We start from the raw sequence: 22,622 nt of genomic DNA on the forward strand, positions 1-22,622 counted from the left end.
TTCGTCTGGTTTGGTCTCCATGAAGATAGAATAATTTAATACCATACTGTGCAGAAAGCAATAACATCTCCATGGACAAAAGCATTTGACAGACCCTGCACCTTTAAATGTAATTGGTCATTTCCAATACACGCATCCCGCATTTTGGACTTTTGGTCATCGTGCAATGCATACTGGGAAGAGCCCTCTGAAAAAGTGAGCATCAAACTGCCATGTTTGATTTCCTAGTGGGATGCGTCTGTTGTCAAAGCTGATTTTTTTGAAGTCTTTTGAACCATATCACTTTTGTTTCTGGTTCTGATAGTCATATTTTAGTTATGGCACTCCACATACAAAATGTTTGCTGCAAACTTGGAATGATTTCTCAGGCAGCCAAAGGTTACCTTTTTCATCCTCCCGTGTATCAATACTGCCCATAGCCTTCGCCTTTCACTGTTTTTCAATTCCGCTGGGAAGGGAAACAGTTTGAACAGAGGTTTGCAGTCACACAGGTCTGATTCAGCTTTTGCAGTTATGGAGTTTGCAAACTTCTGAAGCCCGTTTCTCAAGCCGTTTTCCGCTGTTAGGACATCCAGCAACTACACAATTACGATGTTCGAATCGAGTAACTACAATATGACAATATCAGAACCAAAAACAAAAGTGATATGATTCAAAAGACTTGAAAAGATTGACTTTGACAATAGCCGCAACCCACTGGGAAATCAAACATGGCGGTTTGATGCTCACTTTTTGGGAGGGCTCTTCCCAGTATGCATTGCGCAATGACCAGAAATCCGAAATTCGGGATGCATGTATTGTCAATCACTCAGAAGATAACGGAGGATTAAGTGTGTAAGTGTGCGTGTTGAAGTATAAAGCTACATTTTATTGTCATATTGCCGAGTCCTAACCCACGTAGTCAAATGCTGGATATCGTTTTTGGCTCCCATGTTTAAAGGTCCTATATTATGCAAAATTGAGTCTTGTGAGCGTTTAGCCATGATGTTACCTCATCAAAAACAGACCTGGAGTTGTGTTTTATTTCATTCACATGTTTGAGTAACACTTTATTATTAGTCTGTCTATTAGTCTTTTGATGAGGGAACAACATTATAACATAGATGAGAAAATGACATAATAGCCTTTTAATTTAGTTAATATGCCTTACAAAATAATGTCAAACTTTTTTTCCACTTTTCATTTTAGGCCCTTTTTAGTCATCAGTTTTTGTGTGAGTAATCCTAACATGTCCAATGAAATTACCATAAACCTTTTCTGCCTTCTCTCTCAGTGCACCTTTCTACTTCCCAGATGAGTACCTTGCAGCAGTAATACTCTGTCACTACGGATAGGTGCCACTTTGGAGTCCATTTTAAAGTAAAAACTCCCTTTAATCAAAGTTCTCTGTGGCAAAATCACGCAGCTGATTGCAAGTTTGAGCGAACAAGCCTGGGACAGATCACTCCATTCTACCTGCATGATGGGCCTATCACAAAATCGCTTTAATAACACGAACTACAACTCCTGCATTCATTCTCTGTGTCTTACGTTGGTGATCTGGTAGCGGCCGGTAAAGCTGCACTGTGTAACTTTTCTGGCAAAGGATCTGTTACCTCCTCTGTCCATGGAGATGTTGTTTCTTTGTCCAGAATTCTCCACAGTATTGCATTAAACATAACCATAGAGACAAAAAAGTGACACCACCAAGCCAAGTTAAACATCAGATCTGTGGATAGCTGACCCTGCTCCTGTTTTTTAAAAGGTGCACTTTATAACTTTTTGTTTAGGGGTTTGTTAGCTGCTTGTTTCTATGGATATGCCATTGCTCTGCCTGAAATGTTCCACAGTATGACATTAAACAGCTCTACTTTATATTTATTCAATTACAGGTGGTTTTATAGCTCAAAAATATCTAGAAAAACAGTCATTCTGACTGTGAGCTGGGTCGCCTCTCCACAGATCTGACCTGAAACTTCGTCTGGTTTGGTCTCCATGAAGATAGAAAGGTTTAATACCGTACTGTAAATAAAAGATAAAGCAATAACATCTCCATGGAGAAAAGCATTTAACAACCCTCCCCCAGGAAAGTTACGCAATGCACCTTTAAGCAATAAAAACAATGTAATTGAATAAATGCAAGATAGACAGGTATAAAGCTACTGTGGAACATTTCAGGCAAAAACATCTCTATGGAAAAAATCAGATGACAGACCCACCACTAGAAAAGTTCCACAGTGCACCTTTAAGCAGTCGTGATGGTGACTATTTGAGAATGCAAGATTTCACAAAGCAACTGTGAACCCGATGTCACATAAACAATGCATATTTTCAAAAACACATCCCACGCTGGAGGAGCAAATGGACACACACACACATAAACTGCAAGCCAATCTGAATAATCATTGTGTATGGCTTCCAATGTTCAAATTGTTGTTTTACTGTGGATGGTACCCTGGCACTCACTTGTACCAATGGAGTTTTTTTTTTTTTTGCATATTATTTTTTGTTTTATACGTGGGTGGAATTTAAGTTTGTGTTTTTAAATTCAACTTTTACTTCACTACTTTTTAAACTGAGTGCTTCTTAAAGGTTCATTGTGTAACTTTTTGTGGTTGCGTTTCCCTTACCTGCTCCTCTCCATCGAATATTCACAGTATGGCATTAAACTGATCTATCATTTATTCTTTTACATGTGTTTTTATTGATCAAAAGTACATTGCGTTTTTACAGGGAGTGTTGTCATCTCTCAACTGATCTGATCTGTAACTTCGTCTGGTCACGTCATCTGCTCGTCTCCATGGAGATAGATAAGTTGGAATGTAACGATATCCAAATTTCTCGGTATGATATTATCACAACATACATCTGACAGTACGATATTTATTGCAATATTTTGAAGAGGCTAGAGGCTAATATAATTGTAGATGGAACACTTTTTTGCTTTTACAATACTTTGACAAGATTTTGGTGTGAATTATTTCCATCATAATCCCAAGAATTCAAATAAAAAACATATCTCTTCATGTTGTCTGCACTGAAATGAATCATGGGATATGTAGTTCCCTATGTTTGTTGGCTGTTGCTACCATAAAACAATGCATTTATGCAAAGGAACTTGTGATTCGATATACTGTGACAGCGCACGATATGACTGTGAGACTTTTGACAGTACGATATCACAATATTTCGGTTACTGTTACATCCCTAGAGATAAATTTTATGCAATATTGTGAAACACTCCAGACAACGCAATAACATCTCTGTGGAGACGAGCACCTTTCACTGGAAAAGTTACAGTTTAGATCTGTGGAGAGGTGATCCCTTTAACTGAAAAGGCTTATTATAAGTTTAATGTCATACTGTGGAACATTACAGGCAAAGTCTACCATCCATAAGAAAGGTCATATAATGCACTTTTAAAGGACCTGTATTACGGTGTTTTATGATCTATGATTTATTGTTGTTTCTTCATCAAAAACATACCTGGAGCTGTGTTTTGTTTTGTTTAACACACAAAACTATGAGTTTTTTCTCTTGAACAGAAAACACAATGTTGCAACTTGTGATGTCATGTGATGCTCCACTGTGTTTTTTATCTCCATACACCTTCATTAGAATCATTTGGAAATTTTCAGCCCTGGAACTGCCAATCTTTACTGAACAAAAGGTAAAAGGTCGCCGTTTAAACTACTGCTCCATGACATCACAAGGTGGTACAGAGCGTTTTGAGCTTTGAAAATGTAGACAAACTAATAATAAAGGGCTACTTAAACATATGTGAATGAAACAAAACACATTTCACATTAATTTTGCATAATATAGGACCTTTAACTAATCCGATCTTCTTCTTTCTGGAATATTCTTTGTTTACAATTGTATAAGACGGAGTTTTTATTGGGAAAATCTTCTGAATGTGCACTGACACCTTCAATTTAAAGCGAAGACACCCAAGCTCCACATATTGTCTTCTAGTGCATTCTGCCAGTGAAGGGGTGTGTGCATAATTAAAATATTGCAGTTCCAATTAACCCTCTTGTAGCAGCTCGGAGCGCACTTAATCAGCCATCTTGTGTGGAGAGTGTTTAAACATGCTACATACATCATAGACTGTAATTACCCTGAATATCAAGCATGACAGGCTCGCATATAAAACTCAGTAGTTATATAAGGGGTGTTTTGATATAAGCAGGCCCAAAGCAAAATACATCCACACAAATCTAGTCTGCCGCGCTGAGACGAGACACATCTGGACACTAAACGCAGCAGACACATGTCCAATGGATCTGTGGGCGCCACCAGTGTTACAGAAGTACAAGTTACTTTAGGGTTACTGTGTTTAAGTTTTGGCTTGAAAGTAGCAATAGTTTAGCTGGCAAGTGTCTCTATGTAGTAGGGAAGGGACAGTTCAGGACGTTTTTTAAAGGTGCATTGTGTAACTTATTTCGCAGTATAGCATTAAACCTTTATATCTTCATGGAGACCAAACCAGACCAAGTTACATGCCAGCTCTGTGCACTGGCGACCCCACTCACAGTCACAACGCCTGTTTTTCCACATATTTTTGAGCTATAAATGTAAAGTAGAGCTGTTTAATGTCATACTGTGGAATATTCCAGGCAGGGCAATGACATAGAAACAAGCAGGTGACGGATCCCCATCCAAAAAGTTACACACTGCACCTTTAAAACACAAAATATACCATTAACATTTAATTAAAAACTGAAGTTATTGTTATTACTGCGCAGAACTTTTACTTGCATGAACATTAAACCTTGTAACATTTGGTGTTTTACTACTGTAGATATCTGAAACAAATAACATAATAACAATAAATACATTTCTTTCTGAATTAAATAAAACATGAAGTAGGTCACCAGTTCTTATAATTAAACAAAATAGCCATTGATCCATAGCACTAAGCATCAGATTTGTTTAGTTCAGTAACAGGAGATCATTGGTCACTCATCATTTAGAACAAAATCAACAAACAAAACAAAAAGGCTTCGTCCATTGATTCTGCAGAAATCCATGATGTTTTTTTTTTCCTCGCAAGCAGCCATATTTGTGTGGATACAGCCTGACCATGCATTTCCCTGATTGGTCAGTCACACCCATCTCCACTCCAGGGAGATTCATTGATGACTAGACACATCTTTATAAAGTAATTGAGGCGTGTCTCTGCTCAGGTTTTCAGGCTGTCAGGCAAGAACGAAGTAGCATTAAAGTAGCATTTCATTATTCTGTACCCTCAACCGCTGTGCCAATGAGATTTATGTCGAGAGCGGGATCCGAACCGCCAACCTCCTGATGAGTGGACAAACACTCTACCGACTGTCGCTACTGTCACCCTTTAATAGTTTCATTGATCACATGGGTTTCTGAGGCATAAATTGCTTTGCTTTGTTTCTCTGGTGTTTCATCTAGAGACAATGTAGATGTCATCACCAACTACTGCTGAAAATCAAATGAATCAAAACATGACCATGACTCTTTAACGTTGCTTCTTTCTAAAAACAAAACATACAAATGAACCAACCAAAACTACTGTCACTGAGGAAAAATAGACAGTGTTTTTCATAGTGTTTTTCTATGTAGGATTGAATAGCCCAGGCCCACTGTGCTGGTATTTAAGCCCAGTTTCGTGGCTGTGGTGTTGCTTGGTGTTTTGGCCCGTGTTGGGATGAGATTCATGTGGTGCTCTGTGACATTTGTGCTGTAAATGTGAATAATTCATGTGTTTAAGAGGAGCGCTGGGGCAGAAGGGAACAGCATACATCTATGTGAAACTTGTCCTTGGCTCCCAGAAGCTGCAGTCACTTCACTTGATGCTATTAAGGTGTTAGCAAATACTCATGGGTACAGTCACTACAGTGTGGATGGCAAAGGAGGCAAATTTACGGCGAGTAGTAACTGGTTTTAAGATTTTACTTAGCTGTGCAGTGAACCTCTTTAAAATATTAAACCAGTTGCAAGAGGATGAAATTGTTTGCTGAATTTAACTAAATTTACTTATTTACGCATTGCAGTTCTACATTTCTGTGGAGTATAAACTGCTAACACATAACATATTTAGATCATCATGTTGCCTTTGATTGTTTTGAAAATGGTATATTCACTGAAAACTGGATTTTAGCATGTTATAATGTTTTTACCTCCATAAAAACATAACTAGAGTTGTCTTTTATTTCATTCACATATGTTTAAGTAATCCTTATTAGTTTGTTTACATCTCCAAAGCTCAAAACGCTCTGTTCCACCTTGTGATGTTATGAAGTAGTATTTTTCAAGTGAGCTTACCTTTTACATTTAGTTTAGTAGAGATGGACAATTCCAGTAGCCTGATTCATGAGCCGATTTCACTTTGTGGAAACCGTCTGACCTTGCAGCGTTAGAATTCGTTCGCTCGACAGTAGGTGGGTACTTTTTCTATTTAACCAATCACTGCTATTTGGTCGTGATGTATGTAATGCGCCGCTAATGGGGCTAATTGGTATATTAAGGTTTTCCCAAATCTTGTAGGAAGAAGGGCAATAACGACTTTCCCCTTGATAAAATTCAACAAATATTCTCTTTGTTCTGGCTTTAAATCCTCAATCTTGGGAATCGTTGCCAACACAAAATGTATGACTCTTCGCTGATTGGCTGGTGCTTGGACTTGCACTTCCAGGATTTTTGTGAACCGTCTAGTCTATTCTGATTCCTGACATAGTTGCTGGAGAGAAATTAAATTGAGTGGAAGCACTAGGTGGCACCAGAATGGCTATGATTCCAGGGCTGTGTCTTGTAAAATAATACCAAAACATACAAGAAGACTGTTTATGTTGCATTACGTTTGCACCGGTAACAAACGGTCCCACTACTCACAGACAGATTTTCTGCCAGCATTGAGCCCAGAGCAGTGGGGTAATGACACTTAAATACTCTCTGAGGTCCAAGCCCTTCCCCAAGAACAGTTTGCACTTAAGTTAGTCTGGCTTTCCATTTGGCTTTCTCAGCGCTGAAATGTAACACCTTTACATTAACATCTGAGTACAAGTGAAGATGATCAAACACTTTACATGTGAAATAACCAACAGAAATGTAAATGGTAAACCCAAAAATACTTATAGTCTTCCTGTGAGAGAAAGGATTAGACAAAGAATAGTGTGGCTTTTAACACTTCTTACTTGGAGAACAGAAAGAACAACACCCAATACTAAAATTTCCACCACAGCTGAAATTATTCAAAAGTTTTTAGTGAAGGTGTATGAAGCTTAAAAACACAGTGGAACACTTCCTTTATTATCACATGACATCACAAGGTGGAACTGAGTGTTTTTTGTTTGAGATAACTAAATAAAGAGCCTAAATATGCAGGGTTTGTGTGTTAAACATGAATAAAACGAAACACAACTTTGATGAGGAAACAGAAAGACATCTCAGAAAATGGTTTAATATGTAAATAGTAAATGCCCCCTTCCTCCTTTCGTGTACCAGTACTCTAATGTTAAATCTGTAACAAAAGCTGTATGTTACTCTTTAATATTTTGTGGTCTACAATATTCATTTACAAGTGACAAGCAATGTCAGATAAAGCTACTTCCTGATACTTATGAGCATATTTGTCATAGATACACACCTTAAACCAACACCTACCCTTCATAACCGAGCGACCTTGAAATATTAGCACATCAAATTACCAAGGTGGCTCATTCTTATTCCTCTGAAGAAACCAAGAGAGGGATGAAACCGTAAAAAAAATACAGGGTCAGAAAGATAAATTGATATTCTTGGTTAAGGGGGGAGGCCTTTATAACCTCTCATTAAGCTTGCAGTCTGATAGATGGATAAAAGGAGGAGATGGTGAGGTGGAGATGAAAACTGGAGAAATATGGGCGGCCATTTTGCCCTGGATGTGTCTTGGAGGTCTGGGTAGAAAAGCCTTGATCAGACGCGTCAAAGTCTGGTGGTTTGCTCTCTGTGCGCGCACGGCTTCAGCCTGATGGACCAGTAAATGCTCCCGTCGCCGTGTTGCATTATTCAGATCTCATTAGAATTGAACAGGAAGGCGCTTTTCAAGAACTCCTCCAAGCTGTCTGACTTTTGATGCTTGGAGGTTTCTATCAACAAAGGATGCTTCTTTTTTTTTGTAAGAAATGTTGATTCCCAACAGAATGTAATACAAAAGCCTGTGTGGTGCACTATACTGTGTTTGTAATGTTGAGTGAAAAGAGCAGTTAAATATTAAAAAGCCCATATTGCTCTGTTTTCTGAGCCATGTTATAATGTTGTTTTGGCATCACAAACGTACCCAGAGTTGTGTTTTGTTTCATTCCACAAACCCTGCATATTTAGGCTGAGTTCTTCTCTCAAACAGAAAACACTCCACCTTGACATGTCATACAGGAAGTGCTCTGCTGTGTTTTTAAACTCCAAACAGTCTAATATTAAAGGATTGCTCAGACATGTGATGAAACAAAACACAACTCTGAGTATGTTTTTGACAAGGTAACAACGTGGCATGAAGCTCACAAGAGTTAAATTTGTGTAATATAGCACCTTTAATTATGCAAAGTGGTCAATGTGAAAAACTATGCAAACAGATGTTGTCTGCAAGAAGGAAAAAATAACAAGCGATCGCTGAGAAGTCAATTCATGATAGAATGTAATGAGTGATACATTATGCTGTGTTTATAATGGTGAAAAAAACAGTTATAGCTGCTGTACTGGACTTTTATTCTCTTTAAAATTGTGAAAAACAGAGCTAGCTCAATGGTTTGCAGTAGTCCCAAGTTATTCCTTTGTACCTTATACAATCCACTCTCAATTATTCACCGTGATGAGTTCGTAAGCACTTTTCACAATGTTCAGACATCAGATTAGAGTTTTGACATCACAGTAAAGCTACTCTTACGACCCAGCTTGCAACCAAAAAAACCAAGGTGGAAAATGGAATAAATTAAGTAATATTTAATTAACACAAATGTAAAAGGGTAAATTAACAAAACATGCTAAAATATGTACAGAAAATAATCTTGTTATTTTGGTTTCTTAGTTTGGGTTAACATATAACAAGTTTTGTGCCAAAAAAAAAAACAGGTTACGCAGGTCTATACAAAAACGAGACACACAACAAAACTAAATCACAAGTACCCCAAAGTAAAAACCACATAAACCCACAAACAGAATCAAGTGGCAAAATAAAAAGGTACAAAACAAAACTAAACAAGTTTCTCAACACAACAAAGTCAGACATGTACTAGTACAAACGAGTGACTGACACTAAAGAGACACACACGAACACAAAATGGCAGACTGGTCACCAAGACAAGCAGCCCTGAACAGGTGCTGCCAATCTTCTTAAATAGGGGGCGTGGCTCCAGGTGAGGTGGGCGTAGACAAACTCCACCAATCACAGACCAGGGCTCTCACAGCAAGAATCAGGACAGCCAGCAAAACAAATTAAAACACAAAACAAATTAGAACTGAAGGCCTGGGGCTGTAACACCTACTAGCATGCCAGCACGCGCTTCCTGATTATCTGACAGTAAAGTGCTTTCTTATTAAATGCACACAGCACACAGGGGACATATTTTGACCTCAAGAGCTGCTTTTACAATACTGAGGCTATACTGTATTTGCTTTTGCTCAAATAGATGGAAAAAATTTGGTTTTGAATGTTCATTATTTGTTTATATTAGTAACGAAACTGATGTGTCTTTGTCCCTCCAGGATCACCTTCTGCCACCTGCCCTTCCAAAGCAAATGGCTGTACATCGGCACCGAACGCGGGAACGTCCACATTGTCAACGTGGAGTCCTTCATGCTCTCAGGCTACGTCATAATGTGGAATAAAGCCATCGAGCTGTGAGTACCGCCCACCTGTCACATGACCCCAGTCAGTTCAAATACTGCAGGCTGTATTTTAGATTTTGGGCAGACAGGGAAGTTCAGTATTGATGCAGTGCATTGATTTTTAGTCTCAGTAGGGATCTTGGTGTAAACTCCTCCTCCGATGGGGTAGAATGTACTCAATATGAGCTCACCAAAAGGTTAATGCAGTTTAGTTCCTCCTCTACATCTGCAAAAACTGGTAGAAAATGTGTACATATTACCTGAAATGCATGCAAAAATGAGGATAAATATGATAATGACGGCTTAAATTAGAACTTTCATCTATATAAAACAGTGTAGTTGACAGGTTATGCGACTCATTTTACTAAAACACAGTTAAGATCAATATATTTAAGATTTCACACTTTTTCTCAATTTGGCCATTTTTTAGGTATAAAATTTTACTTCCTGGTTGGAAATTGTGACACCGCACAAGGGAATTCCAACTATTACCTGGCAAACCTCATCTAATGTACACACAAATTATTATCTGACAAATTAAAATATAAGAAAACACCTTTATTTTGTTGAAATTGTTTTTAAAGTATCAGGAAATCAGGTGTTTCTTCTGTGGAAAGAAGAAACTTTTCTTCACAAATTGTTTCTTGATTTGTCTAACTATAATTTATTTACACTAGTTATAATTTCACCGAATTTAGTCAAAACTAGAGAATCATAATATGCGCTTTAAAAGATCCATAATGTAAATGTATAAGCTCTCAAATGGTACAACTGCTGCTTGTAACGTACGGTATATTTTAGACCATATTATCCACACAGCCTTGGTCCAAACGCCAACCAAAACATGGCACTCTGGCAATTTGGAGTGACAGTTTTTTCCCTGATAATAGTTCCAGTCTCATTTCCTTGTCTCCCTTCTTTTCTTTGCTCATATTTGCGATTTTTGGTTGCTGGGGTGTTAGCAATTGGAAAATCTAAAAAAAGAAAATTAATAGTTTAACTGTGGTGCACGTACGTAGGTGGTTAAACTGGTCGTGATGAGGTAGCTCTCATTAGTCAGTGTATCCCTCGTGACTGTGCTGTACCAGACGACAGGTAGTGTGTGAGAGAGAGAAGCCTGTCTCTTTGCTCTTTTAATGGAGCCATCACTTTGACAGCCTCCATTTTGGCTCCTGACTGTAGAGACCTGAATTATTCACTGAACCATTTTGCTTCTGCTCCCTCGGCCATGCACTCCTCTGTATTTGTGTGTTTCTGGGAATGGGACAGGGTGGAGCAGGTGCCCAGTGGGATCACAGTGGGGTCATGGCGCAAATGAGACTGGGAAAAGTTTTGTCGGTGATGTAGGAAGAGAGAAGGAGCAGTCGTAGATAAATACAGATACAAGGCACATGCACACTAAACACAAACACATTCTATCCATGAATGATTCAAGATTCAATTTCAAGATTCAATTCCTGTATTGTCATTGTCAATAAAATAACAACGAAATTACATTAGAGCATCACAAACAAACTGCATAGTATATTAAAATTGCAAAATAGCGTAGAGCACCCACCCTATAACACCCACCACGTAAACATTACACCCACAATGTAAACATTAGCGTACAGTACTAGTAATAATATCAGTGCAGCAGCAGAGGGGCATAGCAACAATCACATAAAAAGAACCAAGAGAAATGTAAGGACTGCTCTCATAGCAAATAACAATTGAAAACTAAATATTATATCTATCAGCCGTCCTCAAAATGACACCATATATCAGTAAACAGAAACCCAGTTAATAGGGTATAATCACAGGTGTCTAAATCTCTTGTTAAAAGTCCTATATGAGAAAACATTGTTTTTGTTTACATCCAGCTTTTCCACACATGCACAGTGGCTGGTAGGTAAAAAGTCAGTTGGGTTGCTTGTTTGTGTTGACAGTTGTGTTGCGTATGTCTGTCATAAAACTCGTCTTATTTTGAAGTAGGTTTTGCATTTAGTTGTTTTGACATGACTTCATCATCTTACTCTTAAGTCACTTAATATTGAGGATCAAAAACGTTACTTTGAAAAGTTAAAACTCGCCGATAATTGTTGACTATGTTGAATTGTTGATACGGACGCTTTTTGCCTACCAAAATAGCTGATGTGACGTCATTGTATTTTCTCGTATAGAGTACACAACATGGATTATTGTGAGATTTTAGCCATGTTATAATGCTGTTGCCCAAAAAATATATATACCTGGAGTTGTGGTTTGTTTCATTCACACATGCTTGAGTCCTTTATCTGTATCTTCAAATCTCAAAATTCTCCGTTCCACCTTGTGATGTCATGAAGCAGTTGTTTTCAAGTTAATAGCTACCTTTTACCTTTAGTTCAGCAATTCCAGGGCCGAAATCATCCAAATGATTCTAGTGACGGTGTATGGAGTTAAAAAACACAGTGGCGCACTTAGTATTTCCTCATGACATCACAAGGTGGAACAGAATGTTTTCCGTTTGAGGGAAGAACTCAGTATAATATGCAGTTATGGGTGTTAAACGTGTGAATGAAACAAAACACAGCTCCAGGTTCATGATGAGGAAACAACATTATAACATAGATGAGAAAATAGAGTATTATGGGCCCTGTAAAGATACACGGGTGGATGTATAGATTATATTGCGTGGCCCCGTGTTAGCATACACGTATAAGACTGGAGTGTTTGGTGATCACAGAAGTGCAGGTGATTGGCTTGTTGGGTCTTTGTAGCTCTGTGCAGCTGTGGGGCGGATTCTCTCCTCTCAAACACAAGGATCTCTACCTCCGCCATTGTTCCCGTCTGATCCTGTAATTAGCCCAGAATAGCCCTTGATCTCAGAACTAGAACCACAGTCAGCGGTGAAGGAAAAAACAAGAGGAAGATGAAGATATCCTTCCTTTTTGGTCGGGTTGTAGGGGATTTTTTGGTTAATTTGACAGCTTTGGAGAATATAAAATGTACCTTCATTTGTAAAAAAGTTAGAAAATAGCCAACGGTCTGTAACCTTTCTGTTGGAGGACCTGTCATCTTGTCCAGAGATATTATTGCTTTGCCTGAAATGTTGTACAGTATGACATTAAACGTATCTATTGCTATGGAGACAAGCAATGGAAGTCACAATACCAAGTAGTGGAGAGGCAAATTCATTGTAAGAATGTGTGGTACATAGCTTATTGTGGAACATCTCCATGGAGACAAAAAGGCTCACACCAGAAAAGTCACATAGTATCTTTAACAACATTTACTTGTAGTATTAATATGCAGTAGTCATTAGGGATGTAACATAACTGAAATATCGTGATATTGTATCGTCAACGTTCTCACAATATATCAAATTCCAGGTCTCTTGAATTCCAAGTCTCTTTGCTTAAATTAAGAGTTATGTTGCTGCACACTTCTAAGCACTATTAAGTCTTAGTTCTTTGGATTAAGTCTTGTCAAGGCATTTTAAGAGGAAAAAGTAGCATATTAACAGTTTTAGCTGTTTAACCTCCACAAAATATTGTAATCAATATCCTACCGAGAGATTTGGATATTGTTACATCCCTAATCGTGAGCCTTCCCGCCATATCGTGAGTTTCTCCATGATATCGCAATAAATATCATGCTGTGAGGTTCATACAGTGACAATATCGTATCATAAGACTTGGACATCATTACACCCCTAGTGGTCATTTCTGTCTTGTACTTTCAGCTTCACACAACCAGTCTACCTATATTAAACACTTTGTTATTAAAAAAATATTCAGCTATGTTTCTGCTCCTCTGCAAATGTAATAAAATTAGACATTGTCTCCCAAAATAAACCCAGAAAATGTGCCTGGAAATAAGTTAAAACAATCGCTAAAATGTTCTGTATTCCTTCATACTGCTACTTAAGCAGCGGCCTGCTTTATTAAGAGTTGTTTATTATTCCTATTTGTGTAACAGGGCTGTATATGCAGAGGCCACTTTCTCCTGGGCCCTTGCTATTTGGAGATTCATTGGCTGTTCCAGTGGCCCCCCAGGCGAGCCCTAACCCAGAAGTCAGTGTACTTCCATGAATCACACCTCCGCTCCCCAAGCTGCTCCAGTGGAAAGACTAATAGACAAACACATATATGCTCCCATTACATAAGCACCACTGACAGTAGAGTTCAAGCTTAAAGGCCACATGTGGAAGTGTAGATTATATGACGGCTCATTTGTTTGCATGTGTGGCTTTGGGTAAGAACGTGTCTCTGTGCATACACTGTACTGTAAAATGCAGTTCAATTGAATACATTTTATTTATGTTTCTAAGATTTATGTTTTTAAAGAGGGTTCATTATGCCAAGTTTACTTTTTGGAGCTTTCTACTATGTTATAACATTGTTCTCTCATCAAAAACATGCCTGAAGAGGTTTTATATGTCATCCATGCATGTCTGAGTAATTTAGCGAGCTCTTACCAGGCCCTATTCGAACTCTCCTTATGGATAGCAATGCAATCCTGTCCAAAGCTCAGCCCACATCAATATTTTTAGGAATGTAACAATCTACAATTATATCAGCCTCTCCAAAATATCATAATAAATGTCTTGCCGTGAGATGCATATCGCGATAATATTGTACCAAGAGATTTGGATATCGTTACATCCGTATTTTTCCATAAATATACAAAAGCATGATACAAAACAATTTAATACAACTTCACAAACCTGATATGATGTGCAGATCATTAGTGAAATGCATGCCAATTCTGTTAGAGCTGTGAAGGGGGAGAGACTATAGACTGTAGTTTCTTAGTGCTAGATTCACTATTAAACTATTTATTTACATGCACATTTACTCTATTCAATCAGTTTTCACGACCCCTTTGAGCTGAATGTTTTTACAGTGTGTCCTCTGCTTGTGTCTTGTTAATTCTGCTCTGTGATTGGCTGCAGACCAGGTGGTTGAGTGGTAGATGTTAACAGCTCACAGCGGCACACAGTTGAAGAGAGTGGTGTACCCTGGGCTGCTCCTGTTCCAGCCCTCTGTGGTCTTCAGCCCACTCAGAGCCCACAGCTATTCAAAACTCCACTGTGAATATTTGATGATGCACTGACGTCAGTGTGCCCCGGTCTTAATGTTCTAGCGCAAATGTAACTTTCCAGGCATGTGCTCGGAGAAATATCACCAGCAAGTGTCCTCAAAATACAGAGGCGGGGAGAGTCGTGCAGAATGTTCTAATAAAAATACCAGTAGATTGAAAGTGAAAAACTGTTTTATTGCTGACCAGATCAAATGTCAAAAAGTTTGTCTTACAAGCTGCTGTGCCAAACGAGATATTTTCGCTAAAACATTATAAAAATAAAATAAAATAGCTGTGGAAAAAGCCAGTACGCTGCTGGGTAAATACTACTGGTAAATACATGTATCACACTCAGGCCCATTGACAGAAATTTGGAGGCCCGCGGCAAAAAGACTCACATGGGCCCCACTCTAATATAAATGAAAAGGATGCGTGTTCAATTCTGGGCCCCTTAGACCCTGGGGCCCGGGATGACAGACCACTTTGTCTCCCTTTGTCTATTGCCCTGATCACGCTAAAGTGGTAGAAAACATTTGAATAATCCTATATAATGTAAATGTAATCTGTAATCTGCAGGCTTGTACTCAAATAAAAGTACCATTTAAAAAAAAAAAGTCATGTAAACTATAGGCAAAACAATAAAAATGTAATATTTTACTGCTCTGCTGATTAACAGTTTGTACATTTGTAATGAAACAAACCAACCCTGAGAGTCAAAGAACATTGGCATTATATACAGTATGCATATGTATTCAGTTTCCTTTACTCAGTGGAGTATATCCAAAAATAGTCCCTTTCCTCCCTGTGGTCTTCTCACATAATCAGATTGTAGATTGTGAATGTAACCTGCGAGCTCAGAGGTGAAGCGAGGTCTCTGATCGTTCATTCCCCCGTGTTGGAGGAGCCATGTTGTTACTACTGTTGCCATAGAGACTGCCTCCGTGGCTTTTGCAGGCTCAGAGGGCGGCATCAGAGTCACAGCAGATGTTCAGGCTTTTAGCTCCTGTCTTCATGTGTCACTGAGCACTAGACCTGTGTACGCAGCGTTTTCTGACTCTACTGTATACAGAGGTATTCATTTGACAGCACCTTCACATTTGAATTACACCGTGTAATGTCATTTCATTTAAAAACAAATAAATATGACTTTTAATATTTAGGTTCAGTGTGTATCTTCTCTGGTTTTGGGTCTACCATGTATTCTCTCCATTAGTCTCCATGGAGAGTTATTGCATTGCCTGAAATATTCCACAGTATACACTGAAACCTATACCTATTCCATTACTATAGCACTAATACCCAATTTTAACTCATGTCATTTAGGGCTGGGTATCATTAAGAGGTTGCGGATACCTCGATACATAGGCCATGATACGATATGTATCTCGATACAGTGCACTTTCGTTTTGATACGATATATTTCAAATCGATACGATATGGGTAAAATAAAATAAAGGCAAAATCATGGCTGTGATACTAAAAGTCTTTGTTAAACGACTTCTTGTACAAAGTTGATATGAAACACACATTTTACTCATCAAAACAGTGAAAACATCAAATATGTTGTATAAATGAGTTTCCCACCACTGAACAAGCAACAAAACTGTAGCGCTGTAACAAAATCATTTCGTAAAATACACCAAAAAATACTCTTGGAGATATATCGATACAGCAGCCCACGATACCGATACTAACTCATCACATTAAACGATACGATATTTTGATATTTCTGCACACCCCTAATATCATTGCAGGGACAAAAAATATACTTTTTCCTTTCTTTTTTCCTAAAAACTAAAAATATTGTATGACAAAATGTGTTATGTAGCTGTTCTGAGAAATTCTAGGCCAAGTATGACCAGAAAAAAGTCTTATTACATCAATTTGTAGGCCCAACCATGATAAATTATGACTTTTAATGTTTCACAATATGCCATAAAGCATCATTTATGGATTTCATATATGGATTTATTCAATTAGAGATGTTCTTATTGAAAGAAAATACCTGGATAATATTCATTGTTATTATGAGTTGAGATGCGTCTTTGCAGACCTGACCTGCCTAGTGTAATTTACCTACTTATATCCATGGCAGTAGATGAGTTTAATGCCATACAGTGGAACATTCTAGGCAAAGCAACGATATCTACCTGGAGACGAACAAGTAGCAGAAAAAGAGAAAGTTTATTCATAATTTGATCATAATTTGAACGTTGATTAATCTCACAGCCTCTCTGATAATACCATTAAGTCCTTAAAACCGCCCTCATCTTTTTGTTCCTATACTGTAGACCTCTGGATGACTTTAAGTTTGAACCCACAACCTTCTAGCTTAAAGGCAGGAGCTTAACCATTCTACCATTTTAGAATACTACATAGCTTTACTTCATGTTTATCTTCCTGTTCCCATTTGGATTCAAAAGACTTAACAGGCAAACCTAGTGTCTCTCATAAGGCAGTATTATGCTACATTTCCCCATCCCTGTGCCGCCCATTCCCCATGTCCTCAGTGTTTGCGAATAGCACAGTCATTAGCAGCAGACAAGCATAACTGTGTGCTTACAGGAGGACCGCGGAGAGTGAGGGAGATTTAAGCAGCTCGCGTTTGTGTGTTGTTGTTGTTTGGGGACCGCTTTTGGTGCCGTACCGATCCTGCCTCTTGTTGCCATGGCGATTCTTTTATCTCCAAACCTGACTGTGCATTTGTGAATAATAATATGATGTCTGATTCATAGTGTAAAAACAGCAAAGGGAGGAAGGAATTATAAAATGGTATCACTGTCAATCTTTGTTGTTAGTATAGCTGGAAAAATTAGATTAATTCGACCCAGAGGTAAAGATGTTTGCATAATGGGGAATTTCATCACGTTATAGACCATGAATGAATAAAAACAATTTGCTCTCATTAGTAGGGCAGCACAATATATTGCAATCAAATCAAAATCACAATTTGAGTTGGCAATTATCAAATCAGAAAGGCTGCAATTACTTAGATAATAGAATGTCCTCTGCAAAGAACAAAATATCCTGTCTTTTTATGGAAATATCTTCTGAAATACCTGTAGTTTAGATGTACAAACATGATTTGAAATTCATGAAATTCTTGTTTTGGTTTATCGGTTCATTATTTCAGTCATCTCTGAAATATTAAAGTGAGACTAAACAGGCACATTTCAAGTAGAGCCTCAAGAAAAGAGTGAGGGCAGAGGACAAGTGGGGTCTGTACAAATGAGGAACAGTCTGATTGGTCTAAGAGATATCCACACACTTCAGACTTCAGAGTTTTGTGTGTTCTCATAAAGTAGCGGTCACTGGAAGCAGCACTCACAGTTTTTGAAACACAAAGCTGCAAATGTACACTGAAAATCTGTATCGAAATTACAAAAAAGGACTAAAAAGAGGAGACAATACTATTAAAAAAACACATACACCAAGTAGCCAATAAAAGTGGATTTAGTGTGTAGCTTCACTTTAATGATTCTGGGATGTTTTCATAATGTGCACTCTGAACAGAATTCTAAACATATATCGCAAATCTAATCACAGTTGCCATACTTAAACTGCAATTCCATGTATTTCCAAAATTGCGCTACTACTCCTATAGTTGAATTTGATTACTACTTCATAGCAACCATAGCAATACATGTTTATAACCCAATAAGAAATGTTACAGTGTTGTTCCCACGTCTTATGAAATGCAACATAATGAGTCTTGGGAGAGGGTGGGAGCCATTGTGGGCATGTTGGGAAAATTTGAGTTTCTGTTTTGCGACTCGGAGCCTAATTTGTTGTAACAGATGTGATGTGTTTGAGGCCGTCGTAATTGTTTGGCGTGCGAGGAGAGAGAGAGAGAGAGAGGCAGACAGCGGAGAAGACGGATCAGATAAATCAACATCTCCAGCTGCAGCGGGCTTAGGTAACGCGGCTGCAGCGCTAACAGGCTAAATATAGAGACGGCTGAGAGACTGGCTCGCTGCCCGCTAACCACTACTTCCACACACACACACTTGAACGTAGACTGGCCTTCGGTGTCTTGGTACTCAGATACAGGATAAACACTGCTTTTGAAATGGGAGCTGGTGAATGGGATGTCAATATGTAGTCCTACGAGAAATGTGCTGGGTTGCAACAGGGTAAATTGTGCAACATACAAACATAAAATGTATCTACTAGAAATTGTAAAAGTAAGAAACAGGTAAAAATGTTGTGATAAGTGTGATTAAACATAGTTGTACACTAAGATGCCGATCAGAAGGATGGTTAGTGAGCACTTGGGTCTTATCTGACCAGCAATTGAAGCTCTCTGAGGAAACCTGTGTGGGCACCATAGACTGTATATATAAATGGACATAGCTAATCCGCTTGCCCTCGCTTCCAAGTAGGAAGTGAGCACGGGGGCGCTTCTGGCTTCATCGACTGCTTCCAATTGACTAAACATTAAAAATGGTCACCCCTCCCTCTATCTTCTGCAGTGAGCCTCATCATTTTGGTCTTAAAATGTTCGTATTATTAACCCGCTGTCACCACTTTGTCCGTTAATAAATTTCCTGTTGTTAAAATTGGACTTTGCTCCAAATTCGCTCCTGTTAAGGTTTTGCATCTACGTCATAAAAGCATGTGACCTGTTGTTTGTGCCGCCATATTGGAGGTCAAACTATCAATCTGGACCAATGTGTAGTATTTGTGTGCGATAAAATAAGAAGGACGCGCTGTGCGGTTTTCACTTTCGGCGGCATGGAATTTCCCCGTCAATTTTCACCGCCCGGGGTAGCTACGGTTCTGATTTTGCCCCCCATTCTGCTTACCCTGGCTGTTATCAGGAACAGATGTGATGGTTTGGTGATCAACAAGGATCTAACGTGTCCCGCTACAAAGTATTTATAAGCCTCTAACCCCTTGTAAGTTTTTGGTTCTTGGCTGGTGTAGGATGATGTACAATGAATTAAATAGTTATAAATATTTGGATACTGGAGGTTGGGCACAGAGCGAGCAATGGAATTAGGGATCTGTTCCACAACCCAGGAGGATGACTTTAGCATTATATCTTTCTAATGATGGCTGATCTAATGAGCTGGCAATTTTGGATAGTTTTATGTTTTTTTTTTAAAGTCTTTAAAGTAGCCATGATTATATTATACTAACTGAACCTTGACCAACCTTGACCCCCAGTATGGCTGCCAAAACATTAAGTCTGCCACGTCACGCTCAAATCCTTAATAACTGCTAGCGTCGTGAGCTTCATTTGAGTGGAGCTGAACGCTATGGGTGACGTCACACTTACTCAGTCCTCTTCTTGGTGTCTATGGTGACCACGGGGAGAACATGCAGACTCCACACAGAAAGGCCAGTCCAATTTGCAGCCGGACCTTCTCGCTTTTAGCTGAGAATCACTCGGGCTGCAGCACAGCCATCGTCCTCACTGATGCAATACAGTAATGCTTCTGAAATCATTCGAGTGTTGAAGTTTTCAATTTTGGCACATTTTGACAAATTCGGACGGTGAAGGTATCTTTTACTTCTACTGAGACCAGCTGTTAGGAGCAGTGGGTAACCGCAATGTAGCACCAAGACAGCCCTCTCCACATTTGAGCCTGCTTGTCTGTCTGGAGTGCTAGCCTATTACCATCTGCTGAGTGTTTTTCACTGTTTACATTGTGAAATTATAGAACGCAACTCAAACAAATACTAATAATTTTGATAACGGTTCTGCTGTATCATTCCCCACAGTGCTCTTCTCTGTGTCCTCCACTGTCAGTTAAAATGCCGGCTCCACTCGTCCAGCTCCCTCCCCCTCCCCCCGTCCCTCCCTCCCCCTCCTGTCTTCACATTAGTCACATTTACTTGCCCTGCTCCTCGTGGGGCATCCCTGTCCTTGGCCTGGTGCTGGGGTTATCTTTCCGCCTGGACACCCCGGTATTTTTTGGCTTTCTCAGCTGTGACCTCCTCTGCTCGCATCACTGTCTCTTCCAGGCAGGTTTTGTTAGGCACAGCTCCAATGCAGGGCCAGGACTTTGGACATAAGGCTGTCTGGAGGGCAAAGCCAACATGGGAGGGGGTAGTCGGACATTTTCTGACATGTAAACGGACACAGAAACATGCACACAAACACTCATACAGATACACACACGCATCAGACATATGGACACAGAAACACACACACATGCTCATACAGATACACACACATACACGGACAGAGAAGTACACGCACGTAGTCATATCCAGTGGGGGCTGCCTGTCCTGCCACAACCATCCATCACACTCTTGCGCGGAGCTAAAGAGCGTTTTCCAGCCTTGACGTGATTGGCAGAACTGTCCTCATGAGAAAGTCGAGCTCAGGTTCTTGTCCCTCTATGACCCTCCATATGCTCTTTATACATTACAGTGTAACATGCTTATCCTTGGTCTGAGTCTGTGTGCATTAAAACTATCTGGTCTCTGTGTGCAGGTCGTCCAAGGCTCATCCAGGGCCCGTCGTTCACATAAGCGACAATCCTATGGATGAAGGAAAGGTACAATTTACGCATTTATACTAACATAAATTTGTCATATGTTTTTGTACTGCTACTACTGTCCTTATATTAGTGGCCAGTCAAAAATATATATAAAAAAGACATAAAAATTACTTGTGATCATACCATGTGACAATCTGCCAATGTGGAGAGATACATCAAAATTTGTCTTTTATTGTTGTTGTTGTTGTTTTTTTTGTCGTCCTTTTGGTAAGTTTTTAGTGAGTAACTTGCAGATTTAACCAATCACAGTGAACTCTCAGAAGGTGTAAGAGCTTTAAACATTTCTTAAAATCAATGTAAAGCTACTATTTGTAAAAGAATTGGAAAAACAAATGTAAATAAAAAAAAAACCAAAAAAACATTGTGATAGGATTTTCTTTGGTATATGACCTATTCCTAAGTGATGGCCAAACTTTTAAGTAAAGATTTTAAAATACTCTTGAGTTTTCTTTAGGGCTGGGGGATATGGGGAAAAACACTTTTGTGCAATCTTGATTTGATTTCTTTTCAAAAACAAAATAACAGTTGTTTTTAGTATTGATTTTGTGAATGTAAACAATATACGGTTTAGTCTGTGCCATTTAACTCAAAAATTGTCACATTTCTTCCCCAAAGTCTTTCAAATGAGTACTGACTGTACTTCAAAAACTCCAACCATTGGCAATTAGACATGACTGATTCACGATTTCTCCATCTTTCAGTTCACTAGTTTTCCGGTCAATCAAAAATATGTTATTACCAGAAAGCAGCAACTTTCTCCTCTTCACTCAAAAATAATCATCATACCATCCTGACAGAGCTGTTATTCCAACGTGTATTTCCCTTTACCATGTTCACTAAAGCAATAAAACATCATTCTTGTCCAAACAAACATTTTCTCACCCCCAAAATGTTCCTCTCTTTTGTGTTGGCATCTCTTGTGAACCGTTGTAGGCAGGTCACTTCCTGATCTGTGGCAGCCTGCTCGCACCTGCCTTTCCTTTCACGCTGGGGATGAATGTCAAACGTATTAGCATTTTGCAGCACATCATGGGGTCCATTCTATCTGCTCTGTGTCATCTCCCATCCACCCATCTCACTGAATGCCCGTCTCTCTCTCTCTCTCCGCAGCTCATAATTGGATTCGAGTCGGGGATTGTGGTCCTGTGGGATCTGAAATCAAAGAAGGCCGACTATCGCTACACGTATGACGAGGTAGGCAAATGTCCCAGGATTCCTTTCTTCTCGGCAGCCTTATTCTTCCTCTGA

The 22,622-nt window shown here is 39.0% G+C and overlaps 1 protein-coding gene across 1 annotated transcript in view; it reads left to right on the plus strand.

Moving 5' to 3' along the window:
* The window catches only part of stxbp5a (syntaxin binding protein 5a (tomosyn)), a 138,887-nt gene that overhangs the window by 68,888 nt on the left and 47,377 nt on the right, over positions 1–22,622 (plus strand). Inside the window, exons 5-7 of the mRNA XM_055149412.1 lie at positions 9,694–9,828; positions 21,308–21,371; positions 22,485–22,568. Of these exons, the coding sequence (XP_055005387.1) occupies positions 9,694–9,828; positions 21,308–21,371; positions 22,485–22,568 (283 nt within the window). The remainder of the gene's footprint in view (positions 1–9,693; positions 9,829–21,307; positions 21,372–22,484; positions 22,569–22,622) is intronic.

The sequence above is a fragment of the Boleophthalmus pectinirostris genome, unplaced genomic scaffold (assembly GCF_026225935.1).
Source record: "Boleophthalmus pectinirostris isolate CB_2022bp ecotype Guang Dong unplaced genomic scaffold, ASM2622593v1 HiC_scaffold_13, whole genome shotgun sequence".
Lineage (NCBI taxonomy): Eukaryota > Metazoa > Chordata > Actinopteri > Gobiiformes > Gobiidae > Boleophthalmus > Boleophthalmus pectinirostris.